This window comes from Schistocerca cancellata, chromosome 2 (assembly GCF_023864275.1).
Source record: "Schistocerca cancellata isolate TAMUIC-IGC-003103 chromosome 2, iqSchCanc2.1, whole genome shotgun sequence".
NCBI classification, from domain to species: domain Eukaryota; kingdom Metazoa; phylum Arthropoda; class Insecta; order Orthoptera; family Acrididae; genus Schistocerca; species Schistocerca cancellata.
The window spans coordinates 1,148,790,344-1,148,806,877 of record NC_064627.1 but is presented as its reverse complement, the minus strand read 5'-3'; the positions used below and the strand labels follow the sequence as shown (position 1 = coordinate 1,148,806,877).

Genomic DNA, 16,534 nt, shown 5'->3' with positions numbered 1-16,534 from the left:
GAAGTGCTGGAGGGTTAGTCACCTCGGCTCACTCTGAAGTTGGCTGGACGGTATTCAGCTGAAATATTAGGAGAAGCTGAATTCATGTGGCTGCATGCCCTAAACTTTATGGGACAGTCTTTACGCCACAAAAACATGAAGATGTAAAACATCACTTTGGTTCACTTGGACACACGTGGACACCTCCTTGTCGAGAGCCCTTCCTGGCACAAAGTAACAATGCAGACACAATCATACCGTGGTATTGATCATCTGGTAATGGTTGAACAACAGACAACACAAGCCATGTACCTCCTTCCTGGCACAACGAGTGTAACTGGAGGGCTGTTGGACCCCCTCCGTCTAATAGGTGCTGCTCATGCGTGGTTGTGTTTACATCTTTGGGTGGGTTTAGTGACGTCTCTGAACAGTTAAAGGGGCTCTCTCTGTGATAAAATATCCAGTCAATCTCTCTCTCTCTCTCTCTCTCTCTCTCTCTCTCTCTCTCTCTCTCTCTCTCTCTCTCTCTCTCTCTCTCTCTCCCCCCCCCCCCCCCCCCCCCCCACACACACACACACACCAAAAAATCCCTCCCATTCAGTCTAGCCACCCATAGCACACACATCAGCAGTGATGAGAACTCCCTCGCCCAGTATGCTGAAGGCATCACAAATGGCTTGCAGGCAGGTAATACCCCCCCCCCCCCCCCAAGACCTAATACACAAACAGATCTCCCATGCCATATCCCAACACACACCTGATCCTCACATTCATCCAAGAAACAGCCACAAACAAGCACCCACCTTGTCACTCGGTACCACTCAGGATTGGAACGACTGAACCATGTCCTTCATCAGGGCTTTGATTATCTATCATCATGCACTGAAGTGAGAGACATTCTACCAAAGACACTTCCATCCCCTCCCAGTGTGGTGTTGTGCCACCCACCCACCCAACCTCATCATCCTAGTCCATCCCTATGCCACTCCCACCCCCCAATGCCATATCACAGGGATTATACCCTTGTGGAAGACCCAGATGCAAGACATTCCTTATCCACCTACACAGAACTACCTACTATGGTCCCATCACTCGCTGCTATCACTGCACATTGTTCTACATTGATGCAGCAGACCACAACAAGAGATGAGCAGATGGGAACAGTTAGTTGTCTCCTTTATTCAAAGATAATTCATTATTCTCGACCAAAACTTTCCATATATTAATATAAAGAAATTTGATTTGCCATGAAAACCTGTATTTGTTTGTTAGATTGGATTGTTTTCATGTGATTTAAGTGCATTATTAAATGTGTAGTGATTGATTATAATGTAATAGTTCAGCTGGATGACCATAAGAGGGTTACTAAAAATAACTATTTTGCTGGCAGTGGTGGTACTTGGAGCAGTGTTAATCTTGTGCTAATGTGATAAGATTAACACATCTTCGTAATCTGTCATTGACTTTGAGCATACTTCCATATGGACTTAATTGTGCTGTAGTATCATCATCTATAACAACATAAACTAACCATCTCTGATTACATTCCTTCCAACTTCTTGAAATTTTTTTTTTGGAAAGTGGTGTATGGCAGAGTACTCACTCACTTTTTCATTTTGTTTGTGTGTTCTATGTTGAAATTTCAACTATTGTACAACAGAATATAACAAAAACATTGCAATCTTGAACTGTGGAATAGATTTTCTCTGAAGGCTATACTAAACCATTACTGGTAATATAAGAACAGCAGAAAATAAAATTTTTCAGATAATTACAATGTTTTATTTTGTTTAATATACAGTATCTGAAATTTGTTTTTGTGTTCCAGGTCATGCGTCTGAGCAAAATATCACTTGGTCAGACTGCTGCTGGACAAATGGTCAATCTTCTGTCAAATGACGTGAACAGATTTGATTTGGTTCCACTATTTCTCCAGTTCATTTGGATCACTCCAATACAGGCTGTAATTGCCACTTATTTTATATGGCAGTTTGTGGGCTGGGCATCTATTATTGGTGTTACTGGACTCTTCTTACAAACAGTACCTGTTCAGAGTATGTATGACATTTTGTTTGTGCACTTTCTCATTGTAGCATTTGGTTGTGACTGTCAGTGTGCCTTTATTGTGAACTGAGCTATACATGCAGTGGCATTGTTCATATGACAAATTTGTGACTTCTCTTTTAATTGTATCCATTTCTAGCAGTGATACATACATTTTTCTTCATAAAGTTATTCATAAGTGGATTAATTCATAAGAGGATTGAATTTGTGTAAACATAATTGTACCCTCGTGCTGCTTGTAGTCATTCGTAGGAAACCCAGGAAGGATAACACTGTACCCCACATCTGAATGTGTAAACTTGTACGTAAATAAGTGTGTCTGACTGTAAATATATTGATAATGTGAGGCCAGTGAAAATTATACATTCTTTAATCTATAAATGTAATTAATTTGTGTGAGGATATTTATGGAGTGGAGGAGAAAGGGGTAGAGTGAGATGGGGAGAACAGTGACACACACTGTATTTTGCATTCACAATTGAAGTGTAGGTGTTGGCAGCACAGTCAGTATGCCCTTAAAAGTTTTATAAACAAACTTTTTAACCTCTCTCTGAGACAGAGGTAAATGAATAATTTAGTATTTATGATTTGTCACTCTAAATATAAAATATTTCCCCATTTCAATGTTCTTACAAGCTATGAAGAGAGAATTCACAATTTCATTTATCCTGTAAAATAGGTAGCATTTGAGGTTATGCCACAAGGGAGTTGTGTTGCTTGTGTCTAGCTGTGATGGTATCTTTTTTGTTAAGGAAGCATGCCATACAGGAACAGTGACACACTGGTACGAGGAGCAGTGGGGCATACTCTCAATATTTCCAGCTATTTTCTATTGACTAAACTGCTTTCTGTTTTTCTTCTTGTTGTGACTGTTCTGAGAGGAGTTCAAACCTTCTAGAATACAGCTACAGATCGTTGGATATGATCACATCCAATAGAAACATTTTCAGTTTGTAATGTGGTGTCCTGTGTTGGCTTTGCACATCCAGTAGCAATGAATACTGTCAATATAATGTCTACATAAATCAAAGAAACAAGAGTAATTCTATTGGAAACACATTTTTACTGAAGATGACTTCCTACCAAGCACTGTGATATACCTCCACCAAATAGTGTGCTTGCTACACCTCTTCTGGGTAGCATGACTGACAGGCCTCGGCTGATAAGTGAAATAGCTCAGTCTTCTAAAACTGAGTTGATGCATACATAATTAGCAACAAAATTGATGGAAAAATACTCAATAAAATTTGAACATGCTACTGTCGTAAGTTCTGCGGCCATTAAAGGGATCCTCAAAAGCAAAACGAAGGAGTTGAAATACAAGGGGGCTAAAAGGAAAAATCAGAATTGCATCTGATGCATCTGAGAAAGTAATAAGTGAAGAGAGAAATTAAGTGATAGACAGCACTGAAAATCCAAGAAAACAGTTTTTTATGGAAAATAAAGACAGAAGTGATAAAGCTGAGACAGTCCACCCTTCAAAGGTTCTTTTAATTCTGTACATCAAATTTCCTTCCCCCACACCCTGACATCTGGTGAACTTGAACATGAACCAAATTTTATTGATTAGGTAACTGTTGAATTTAAAGCTAAAGATTTTGTTATGTACAGAAGGTTGTATCTTGCACAAAACAATCATAGGAGTTCAAAATGTTTCTGCATGGAATAAACCTTCTTCGAAAAAGTATGAAATGCTATGGAAAGTTTTTCTCCAGTGTGCCAGATGATATGTTGTTGTGGTCTTCAGTCCTGAGACTGGTTTGATGCAGCTCTCCATGCTACTCTATCCTGTGCAAGCTTCTTCATCTCCCAGTACCTACTGCAACCTACATCCTTCTGAATCTGCTTAGTGTATTGATCTCTTGGTCTCCCTCTACGATTTTTACCCTCCACGCTGCCCTCTAATGCTAAATTTGTGATCCCTCGATGCCTCAGAACATGTCCTACCAACCGATCCCTTCTTCTAGTCAAGTTGTGCCACAAACTTCTCTTCTCCCCAATCCTATTCAATACCTCCTCATTAGTTACGTGATCTACCCACCTTATCTTCAGCATTCTTCTGTAGCACCACATTTCGAAAGCTTCTATTCTCTTCTTGTCCAAACTAGTTATCGTCCATGTCTCACTTCCATACATGGCTACACTCCATACAAATACTTTCAGAAACGACTTCCTGACACCTAAATCTATATTCGATGTTAACAAATTTCTCTTCTTAAGAAACGCTTTCCTTGCCATTGCCAGTCTACATTTTATATCCTCTCTACTTCGACCATCATCGGTTATTTTACTCCCTAAATAGCAAAACTCCTTTACTACTTTAAGTGTCTCATTTCCTAATCTAATTCCCTCAGCATCACCCGACTTAATTTGACTACATTCCATTATCCTCGTTTTGCTTTTGTTGATGTTCATCTTATATCCTCCTTTCAAGACACTGTCCATTCCGTTCAACTGCTCTTCCAAGTCCTTTGCTGTCTCTGACAGAATTACAATGTCATCGGCGAACCTCAAAGTTTTTACTTCTTCTCCATGAATTTTAATACCTACTCCGAATTTTTCTTTTGTTTCCTTTACTGCTTGCTCAATATACAGATTGAATAACATCGGGGAGAGGCTACAACCCTGTCTCACTCCTTTCCCAATCACTGCTTCCCTTTCATGCCCCTCGACTCTTATAACTGCCATCTGGTTTCTGTACAAATTGTAAATAGCCTTTCGCTCCCTGTATTTTACCCCTGCCACCTTCAGAATTTGAAAGAGAGTATTCCAGTCAACATTGTCAAAAGATTTCTCTAAGTCTACAAATGCTAGAAACGTAGGTTTGCCTTTTCTTAATCTTTCTTCCAAGGTAAGTCGTAAGGTCAGTATTGCCTCACGTGTTCCAACATTTCTACGGAATCCAAACTGATCTTCCCCGAGGTCGGCTTCTACCAGTTTTTCCATTCATCTGTAAAGAATTCGCGTTAGTATTTTGCAGCTGTGACTTATTAAACTGATAGTTCGGTAATTTTCACATCTGTCAACACCTGCTTTCTTTGGGATTGGAATTATTATATTCTTCTTAAAGTCTGAGGGTATTTCGCCTGTCTCATACATCGTGCTCACCAGATGGTAGAGTTTTGTCATGACTGGCTCTCCTGAGGCCATCAGTAGTTCTAATGGAATGTTGTCTACTCCCGGGGCCTTGTTTTGACTCAGGTCTTTCAGTGCTCTGTCAAACTCCTCACGCAGTATCTTATCTCCCATTTCATCTTCATCTACATCCTCTTCCATTTCCATAATATTGTCCTCAAGTACATCGCCCTTGTATAAACCCTCTATATACTCCTTCCACCTTTCTGCTTTCCCTTCTTTGCTTAGAACTGGGTTGCCATCTGAGCTCTTGATGTTCATACAAGTGGTTCTCTTCTCTCCAAAGGTCTCTTTAATTTTCCTGTAGGCAGTATCTATCTTACCCCTAGTGAGACAAGCCTCTACATCCTTACATTTGTCCTCTAGCCATCCCTGCTTAGCCATTTTGCACTTCCTGTCGATTTCATTTTTGAGACGTTTGTATTCCTTTTTGCCTGCTTCATTTACTGCATTTTTATATTTTCTCCTTTCATCAATTAAATTCAATATTTCTTCTGTTACCCAAGGATTTCTATTAGCCCGCGTCTTTTTACCTACTTGATCGTCTGCTGCCTTCACCACTTCATCCCTCAGAGCTACCCATTCTTCTTCTACTGTATTTCTTTCCCCCATTCCTGTCAATTGTTCCCTAATGCTCTCCCTGAAACTCTCTACAACCTCTGGTTCTTTCAGTTTATCCAGGTCCCATCTCCTTAAATTCCCACCTTTTTGCAGTTTCTTTAGTTTCAATCTGCAGTTCATAACCAATAGATTGTGGTCAGAATCTACATCTGCCCCAGGAAATGTCTTACAATTTAAAACCTGGTTCCTAAATCTCTGTCTTACCATTATATAATCTATCTGAAACCTGTCAGTATCTCCAGGCTTCTTCCATGTATACAGTCTCCTTTCATGATTCTTGAACCAAGTGTTAGCTATGATTAAGTTATGCTCTGTGCAAAATTCTACAAGGCGGCTTCCTCTTTCATTCCTTCCCCCCAATCCATATTCACCTACTATGTTTCCTTCTCTCCCTTTTCCTACTGACGAATTCCAGTCACCCATCACTATTAAATTTTCGTCTCCCTTCACTACCTGAATAATTTCTTTTATCTCGTCATACATTTCATCTATTTCTTCATCATCTGCAGAGCTAGTTGGCATATAAACTTGTACTACTGTAGTAGGCATGGGCTTTGTGTCTATCTTGGCCACAATAATGCGTTCACTATGCTGTTTGTAGTAGCTAACCCGCACTCCTATTTTTTTATTCATTATTAAACCTACTCCTGCATTACCCCTATTTGATTTTGTATTTATAACCCTGTAATCACCTGACCAAAAGTCTTGTTCCTCCTGCCACCGAACTTCACTAATTCCCACTATATCTAACTTTAACCTATCCATCTCCCTTTTTAAATTTTCTAACCTACCTGCCCGATTAAGTGATGTGACATTCCACGCTCCGATCCGTAGAACGCCAGTTTTCTTTCTCCTGATAACGACGTCCTCTTGAGTAGTCCCCGCCCGGAGATCCGAATGGGGGACTATTTTACCTCCGGAATATTTTACCCAAGAGGACGCCATCATCATTTAATCATACAGTAGAGCTGCATGTCCTCGGGAAAAATTACGGCTGTAGTTTCCCCTTGCTTTCAGCCGTTCGCAGTACCAGCACAGCAAGGCCGTTTTGGTTAATGTTACAAGGCCAGATCAGTCAATCATCCAGACTGTTGCCCCTGCAACTACTGAAAAGGCTGCTGCCCCTCTTCAGGAACCACATGTTTGTCTGGCCTCTCAACAGATACCCCTCCGTTGTGGTTGCACCTACGGTACGGCCATCTGTATCGCTGAGGCACGCAAGCCTCCCCACCAACGGCAAGGTCCATGGTTCATGGGGGGGGCCAGATGATATAATTGTTTCCAAATCAGATATTAATAATTTTTGTTTCGAAGACAAGGACTCACGAAGAAAAAAGCCAGTAAAGGTTTTTATCTTGCTGTCAACCTTGATTGTTAAATGTTCGATAATGTGTGTTGTCACATCTCACTGTACCCCTCTTCAAGGGAACACTGAAACATTTAACATTTTCATTATTTAATCAGATTCTCAATGGTTTTCCCCATTATTGTCAGCTGATCACTATCTATGTTGTAGGCAAAATATCATTGTATACACCTCTTATAATAAGATTAAAAAACTCTCATTTCACATTGAATAAATGGTGTTGAATCTTTTGTCTCACTGTATCCATTATCCTCATCCTAAATGAGTCATGTATATCAGGACAATAATGCTGATTAACTTCATACAAAAGCTTAAGATGACACCGACATCTGGCGCACTGCCACAGGCCCTTCAATGGCACTTCCCCCATGCCTTCTTACTTTAGCCACCTAGAGGAATACTTTTTAGCATTTCCAACCCTAAACTACTCATGGTTCAGACTCTCACACACATTTGTGATACGTATTCATTTTCCTCTTTCTACTGAACCTCATCACATTCTTCCCTATTTATTTCACTGGCATTCTTTGGCTCAGTGAGAAACCTTTCTCAATGTCTATTTCCATTATGTTGATACCTACTGAAGTACCCCTGTTCGTACAAAAGCTGCCTGCCCCATGGTGTCCACAACCAAATGCCATATACTTTCTCCCCATACAACGAAACATGCCACACACCTGTTAACCAGCCACAAAGAAGTGTCCCTATCACATCACATCACACAGGACTACAACTACCAAATTATATTTAGCACCATGGTCATAGCTACCTCTTATTGTACTGAAAATGAATGTTCTACACAGAAGGGAAGTGTCATAGGACCGTTGCTATTCACAATATACATAAATGACCTTGTGGATGATACCGGAAGTTCACTGAGGCTTTTTGCAGATGATGCTGTGGTGTATCGGAGAGGTTGTAACAACGGAAAATTGTACTGAAATGCAGGAGGATCTGCAGCGAATTGACGCATGGTGCAGGGAATGGCAATTGAATCTTAATGTAGACAAGTGTAATGTGCTGCGAATACATAAAGATAGATCCCTTATCATTTAGCTACAAAATAGCAGGTCAGCAACTGGAAGCAGTTAATACCATAAATCATCTGGGAGTACGCATTAGGAGTGATTTAAAATGGAATGATCATATAAAGTTGATCATCGGTAAAGCAGATGCCAGACTGAGATTCATTGGAAGAATCCTAAGGAAATGCAATCCGAAAACAAAGGAAGTAGGTTACAGTACGCTTGTTCGCCCACTGCTTGAATACTGCTCAGCAGTGTGGGATCCGTACCAGATAGGGTTGATAGAAGAGATAGAAAAGATCCAACGGAGAGCAGCGCGCTTCGTTACAGGATCATTTAGTAATCGCGAAAGCGTTACGGAGATGACAGATAAACTCCAGTGGAAGACTCGGCAGGAGAGACGCTCAGTAGCTCGGTACGGGCTTTTGTTAAAGTTTCGAGAACGTACCTTCACCAAAGAGTCAAGCAGTGTATTGCTCCCTCCTACATATACCTTGCGAAGAGACCATGAGGATAAAATCAGAGAGATTAGAGCCCACACAGAAGCATACCGACAATCCTTCTTTCCACGAACAATACGAGACTGGAATAGAAGGGAGAACCGATAGAGGTACTCTAGGTACCCTCCGCCACACACCGTCAGGTGGCTTGCAGAGTATGGATGTAGATGTAGAATCTTTCCCAGCTCTCATGAAGTTCTCAGGTTGTAACTTCTCACTTTACAAATAAACTACATACAGTAGCACTCAAAAGTATTTTGTGGAAAGCATTAGTTAAAATTACATAAAGATCAGTGTAGTAAAAAGACTGCCAACAGATAATTGAAAATTGTCACACACTAATGAGTACAAAACTGCAATTAGTTTGAACAAAATTATCTTACATCAAAATAGAAACAACAATTCTTCTGGCTCAAAAGTAAATTTTAGGTCCAAGTATGCAGGAATGAAACAAAACTATTTTGGAATCTAAAGAACAAATCGGTACTTTGTTGCATACACATGAGCTTTGATCACAGCTACACATGTATTTGGCTTTTTGTAATAGGTTAAGTGGAAGTTTTGACCATTCATCCAATAAAGGGGCAGCAAATTGATTCTTATTTGATAAACTTCTACTATGAACATGTTGGTCCAGTGCCTCCCAGAGGTGTTCAGTTGATTTAGATACAAGCTCTGGATTGGCCACACCAAAAATTCAGATTTCTATCTGAAAAGTAGTTTTTGTTTTTTAAATGGCTGGAGATGTGTTTTGAATCATTGTGCTGTTTTCAATATCCATTTATGTAGCATATTCTTTCTCCCTTGTGGAACAATATCCTTTCCTTAAATGCCACTTTACAGGAAACAATCAGTTTTGCCTTCCCTTTGCAATACCGGACTAACTCTAGATATAGAAACAGCATCGCCACATCATAATGCTGCCACCGCTGTGCTTAATGGTCAGTACCTAGTACTTTTTGTCGACTCTTTGGTTTTGGATTGATGTGTATACTGGACACCATCAGAAGAAAACACACTAAATTTATTTTAATCACTCCATAAAACCTCAGACCAATCTGTTCGATGTTTCTTTGCAAACTCTATCCTGGCTTCCCTATTTTTTGAGTATGATTGTTTTACACGGAGGTAGTCTACAATGTAAATCGTTTGCTACTAGGTGACATTTTACAGTTGGGACATGTGGTTTCAGTTCCTGGTGCTCCAGACCATCCAAAATTTGCCAAGCCGATTTTCTTGAATCTGCAGTTAACTGCTTATGAATCATTCTGTCCCCCCTATTACTTGTTTTTCAAGGAGCACCTGACATTGGGTTACTGGCTTATGTTCCCTCCTGTTTTTTTGCCTCTGATGCCATACTCTTAGAAGTTGCTATGATGTGCCTTAGTGTCAACCATGCTAGACTGGGACTTTACCTTATTCAGGACATGCAAAACAGCTTGTCTCACATTAGCTGAGTATTTTGTCTCTCTTGGCACCCTTCTGGTTGTCTCTGCAAATACACACAGTCCGAATGCCTGAGTAACAATAGTCAAGGTGTACTGTACCACCAAAGTAAATCATAAAATATTTTGGAGCTGAATTAATATATACTTACATTGTTATTGTATGACCTTGTTTGTTAACTAAATGTGTAACCTCAGCAATGTGAAGCTCTTGATGGAGAGAGAATTACAGGCATTGCTCTGTTGTAACTGCTTGCAAACAGTACTGACAACATAACACCTCAACTACAGAATCTTTTTGAGTGCTGATTGTGTATTGTAATGTTTACTTTTTAGTACCATCAAAGAACTTCATGCAATTTAATAATGCATGTAATTATTTTATTAGTGGTGTTCAGCATTACAGCTATCTGAGCACATGATCATTTGTCAGAGAAAGTAGAGCTATAAATATTATTTGGTTTTATTACGTATCTTCAGTGTTTGTGGATTGAAGTTCATTTGTAGATACTAAAATATCCTTGATGTCCAGTGGTTACAAAATAGTTAAGTGTTAATTAAAATTCTAGTTTCCAATTAATTGGCCTTCATTTTCTTCCATTTTCTCCACAGAAAATATATATCAGAAAACTAGCACAGTTCTAAGTAAATGATACAAGTGACATACTTCTTACCTACCTTGAAACTATGTTACAAAAATATTCACAGTTAATGTGCCATTTATAACCTGTAGCTATGCTCCAGATATTTCTCAGAGATTACAGTTTTTTAATTACATTAGTTTTATAATGGAGACCTCTGTTGTGGCAAAATTGTAGACATTTGCTAACAACAGTTCTAATGCTGCAAAAAAGTTGAATTTGTTTTAATAAGTTTTAAAATATAAATAGAAAATTTTAGGGTTTGCAATTTTGTTTACTTCACAACTTTTATGAGTTTTCTTTTAACATATTTCCTGCAGAAAATAATTCTTAATTCAATCAGGTAACAAATATATACAAATTCTGTTCAATAAATTATGGCCTGGAATATTTTGTAATTGAATATCTTCAGCTTTCAGATTTGCATATTACTTATTGCATATTTAACAAATTGTATAAAACAAAATTGCAATGTAAAAAAAGTAAAATAAATCTCTCTCTCTCTTCACTACTAATATACAGTTTCAAATAAATGATATACGAATTTTTTGAGAAATATTAATTTGTGTACCATGTAAAATTGTGAGCAATAGGAATGCTCATGTTAATTACTGGCAGCTTATGGTGATGTTTCTGCATTAGCCCAGATTTATTGCAGAATTGATCTGTAAAATTTATCACATACAAAATGTTCATATCTTACTACATGTCACATCACCCTGTCCCTTTTTCTTGCCTGTGTTTTTCAAATGTTCCTCCACTTGCTGATTCTGCAGAGAACCTCATTCCTTATTAGTCCACCTAATTTTCAACATCTTTCTATAGCACGCATCTCAAATACTTTTTCACCATTTCAGGTGTTCCCACAGTTTGTGATGTACTTGCTGTGATATACAGTACTGTGCTCCAAAACTACATCAGAAATTTCTGCCATAAAATAAGGTTGATGATATCACCAGCAGACTACTTCAAGGAATATGTTCTTTACCCATGCCAATCTGCTCTCACTTCATGTCATTTTATTTTGCTTCCAGTGCAACAGAATTCCTTCAGCTTGTTTATTTGGGGTCCCCAGTCTCTTGTAGAGGCGTACGATTTGTTGAAATGTATCATGTGTGGTGGAAGAGCTGTTCTTTCGGTTTGTCAGGGTGGTGGTTAGTCCTCCCAAATGGACATTGTGGATACAGTGGGTTGGCAAGGGATTACATGAATGTTGAAAGTGACAGTAGTTGCAGGGAGACTGATGGCATTCAGGAAAATTCTTTAATGTAGGTGCGAGTAAAGCTGTGCACTCTCATCCAGAGGTGCAGCCGGGGGTTCATGCTCGTTCTTGCATTGGTCCAGTAGAGGCAGTGGGCACTACCTGAAGGCTGTAGATGTGGCTAGGAGTCAATGAGCTGACTGACAGTGACAAGTAGCTGAGGGTAGCACAGCACTCCTGCAGACTCAGCAGCTGTACTTAATGCAGACATAGTTTAGGTGGAGACTGGTGTGACGTGGGGTGGCAAAAGGAGGGTCCAGCAACACAGCAGCCATCCTGTTATATAGTGGCTTGACTGGCACAATCAATCATCCTGGGCCTGGTGGTGATGTGGAATCCCGGTTGGTGCAATGCTGCTTTGATGAATGGTTTAGAGCATCTAGCCACATGTTGACATAATGTGTTCAGGACTTTGCAGGTAGCCTGTGTTGTCAGTCACATGCATTCGAGTCACCAATTGAATCCAGAATTTCCTCTGTCACACTGCTCTGTCTATATCGCAACATATCTTCCACCTTAGGAGAAATTCTGTCCTTGAATTTAGTTTGGTACCATTCCAGTGAAATCCAGCTAGGACAGACAGTTGGATACAATTAGAAATGTTCGTGTAGTTCTAGTCACTGCCTAGTTCTGAAAACTAGGTGCAAGTCCAATGGAAACACACTAGGATAGCTGGTATAAGTCACTATACTTTGATTCCAATGATTGCTTTTGTCTGCACCAGTCATGATTGAGTCCACTATCCATAGTCCACTGACTGCTTCGTGCAAAACTTCTAATCTCACTGAGTCTTTAGCCAAAGCTAGTTCTAGCCCATAAAACACATGCAGTCTATGATGTTCACTAATCTATTTGGCAGCAGTGCTCAACTGCATCATAGTGATGGGGTTTTGGGATTCTATGAGGCGGTTTCCGACAGTTGTACAATGTCCACATCGTAGTAGTTCTTTTTATTATTATTATTATTATTTTGAGCTTTTCCTCATTACAGAGGCTTATCTCCAACATAATAATTTACTTGGAAATTACAATACAAACAATAAACGTTCTTAAACTATAATCTCAAAATATTTCTCCAGGTGTTTCGATCTTGTGTGTCCTCTTCCTCTGCGCCCATTCTCCTCATTGTGTGCTGTACATTTTGGAGCCAGGTTGTCATAGGTCTTCCTCTTCTTCTTCTCCCCTCTGGTTCCCCAGGGTGTATACGGCCCGGGACATCCGGGAATTCCGGGAAAAACCTGGGAATTTTTTCATCCGGGACAAATCCGGGAAAAACTCGGGAATTTTCTAGAATTCCGGGATTTTTCGTTTTTTTAGATTGCAGTTAAAGTTTTGTAGGTGTGACGTGTAAGATCTGATACGCTGACAAAGAACTTTAGTCCACTACTGATAAATAATATTGCAGCAATGAAACACAAATCAGAGAATAACACCAAAATAAAAGTTTAGTTGCGTAGAAAATGGGTATATAGTGTCAAAGGATTTAGGTCGAAGATTATGCAGTACGTCCGTAACAACTAATATGCATTCGATGTGTGTGACGTCACAATTGTTTACATTTCTAACAGATCACCAGAAAATATTACGAATAGTGGCTTGAGATGCGTTACTTTCGAAGTAAATTTCCACGCAAGATGATTTCTGTTACGTGTGAGAATGTGCAGTGCATTTCTTAAATCACAGGGCGTTATAACTCTCATTCAAAATGTAACACTTTGAGGATCAGCCATTTGAAAAATGTCGGGCCCAGAAGATAAGTCATTTATGCCACTATTTAAAATTTTACCGGCACATTTGTATTTGATATGACTTAACGTGTAACACACGCTAAAAGAAGACCGAGCTTCAAGTTAGTTTTCATATTTAATGTTGTACTTTCATAGATAAAAAATTATGCAATCGATGGCAAAAAGTTCCATTGACCTTCAAAAAAATGTGCATAATGTGTTACTGAGCAATGTCACAAGTCCCTTCATGCCAGAACACTTCGACTTTTCTAAGCAACTGATAATCATTTTGGCACGATTTTAATTGCCAAATTAGAGCCTGTTAGTAGGCCTACGGACTTCCTATCATTATAGGACTAATAACAGTGGATGCCAATAGAGGATGCAATTCTCGTTCGTACATACACATCTGCTTACGAATTAACCGGTGTAGAAACGCACTTTGCTGAATTGAGCGAGCTCGGCCTACCTTCGTAACGTACGCGCCGCGGCCTGTCTTTCTCGTAGGCCTCGTGCTCTGAATAACTGCCGTCATTCGCTAGCGAGGTCACGTGACATGAGTTATGACTGGCTGACAAAAGTGCATCGCTCAACGCAATCTCTATTTTAGCATTTCGGAAGCTACCGTGCTGTAATTTGTGGAATTTGTGTATATACTTTAGCAATACGAAAATAAACTCTGTGCATATTGTCTCGCATCAAACAACTTTGCAAACGCATTGTTTTCCTGGATTTCGTTTCCTAAAGTGCTGGGACGTCCTCCGCCGGTATAAGACCTTTAAGATTCAAAGGACTGATAGGTTTTACAGCTCCGAGGGAAAGTATACTGTTACTTAACACGGATGTATTTTCACCCGCTTTATACGTAATTTCATCCGGGAGAAATTGTGTTTTTAACCGGGAAATCCGGGAAAAATCCGGGAATTTTTTTTTCTTGTCCACATAGACACCCTGTTCCCACTCCAGTATCAATTTTGGTATTCTGGTTTTCTCCATTCGTCGTATATGCCCGTACCACTGTAATTTCTTCCTATCCATTACGTCATATATTCTTTCTTTTATTTCCATTCTCCTTATTACTTCGGTGTTCCTTATCTTTTCTTTCCTGGAGATTCTTGCCGATCTTCTCCAAAAGTCCATCTCTAGAGCTTGTAATTTTTTAATGTGCTTCATGTTAATTGTCCAGGTCTCCGTTCCATACAGAACCACACTCTCTAATATGGATTTGTAGATTAATTTTTTAGTTCTGCTCATTACATTCCTGCTCCATAAGACTGAGTTAAGCATCCCAATGACCCTCCGTCCGCTACTAATTCTTTTATTGATTTCTGACTCTGATTTTCCCTCGATTTCTAAAATGGATCCTAAATAACAGAAAGCGTTTATCTTTTTTATTTTCTTTCCTTCAATGTATAGCTCATCTGAATCATTAGTCAAGTATTCTGTTTTTTGGTAATTAATCTTCAAACCCCAAGTTTTGTATGCTACTGCTAGTTGATTGCACATATAGTTAGCATCCTCTCCATCTTGTGCTACGACTACTTGATCATCAGCAAATAATAAATGATGTAGGTAAACTCCATCTCTTATTTCTAATCCCATACTATTACATTTACGAGACCATGTTCTAAGGCTAATATCTATATAGATTTTAAATAATGATGGTGACATGGGACAGCCTTGTAAAAGGCCTTTGCTTGTTCTAAATTTCTGTGAAAGTTTATTACCAACTTTCACTTGGCAAATGTTATCTTTACACATCTGTTGTATTATTTTAATCAAGGGAGGGTTTATGTTTGCCATATGTAGTGCTCTCCAAAGTAATTTTCTTGGAACAGTATCATATGCTTTTTCTAGATCTATGAAAATTAATCCTATATTTTTTGATTTTTCCCTATGTTTCTCCAAAATCTGTCGTAATGTGAAAATATGGTCTACACATGATCTCCCAGCCGTGAATCCACATTGTTCTTCTTGGGTTCTAAAATTTTTTTTCCAGTTTGTTTTTAATTACTTTCGCAAAAATTCTCATTAATGTGTTTGTAACACAAATTCCTCGATAGTTTGAACAAATTTTGCGATCCCCTTTCTTAAATATTGTATTAACGTAACCTAGCTTCATCTCGTTGGGTATTGAATCTCCATGTATCATTTTGTTGAAGAGCTGTGTTATCAGTTTCACAATTTTGTCACCACCATATTTCAGACACTCCAGATTGATATTGCCTGGTCCCGGTGATTTACCATTCTTTCTTGTTCTCAACGCCTGAAGTACTTCACTTTCTAAAATCTGGATCTCATCATCTTCATGTCCTTTATCTTCCCCTGTTCCTCCTTCTAGATATTCTTCTCTGTCCTCATTTAATAATTTTTGGAAATACTCTTCCCATTCCTTTTGTGTTATCAGTTGGAGATTAGTTTTGCTTTTTGTATCCTGTCGAAGCCCTTTCAATACTGACCACGCTTCTTTTGCTCTCCCAAATCCTAATTTGCTATTCACCTTGGCACATGTTCTTTCCCATGCTTCATTTTTTGCCATCCTTATTTTTTTTCATCACTTCATTCTTCTTTTCCTTGTATATTGATCTTGTTTCTTCTGATTTATCATTCAACCACTGAAGGAACGCATTTCGTTTTTCTCTAATGAGGACCTCTAGTTCCTCTGACCACCACTCTGCTGCACGGTTGTGGTTGCTATCTTTTTTACCCAACACCTCCGTTGCTATGATTTTCACATTAGCTTTTATATAGTCATATATTTCCTCTGTAC

The 16,534-nt window shown here is 39.1% G+C and overlaps 1 protein-coding gene across 1 annotated transcript in view; it reads left to right on the top strand.

Annotated features, from left to right (window-relative positions):
- The window catches only part of LOC126161283 (ATP-binding cassette sub-family C member 4-like), a 260,323-nt gene that overhangs the window by 131,582 nt on the left and 112,207 nt on the right, over nt 1–16,534 (top strand). The window contains exon 5 of the mRNA XM_049917023.1: nt 1,808–2,033. Within this exon, the coding sequence (XP_049772980.1) occupies nt 1,808–2,033 (226 nt within the window). The remainder of the gene's footprint in view (nt 1–1,807; nt 2,034–16,534) is intronic.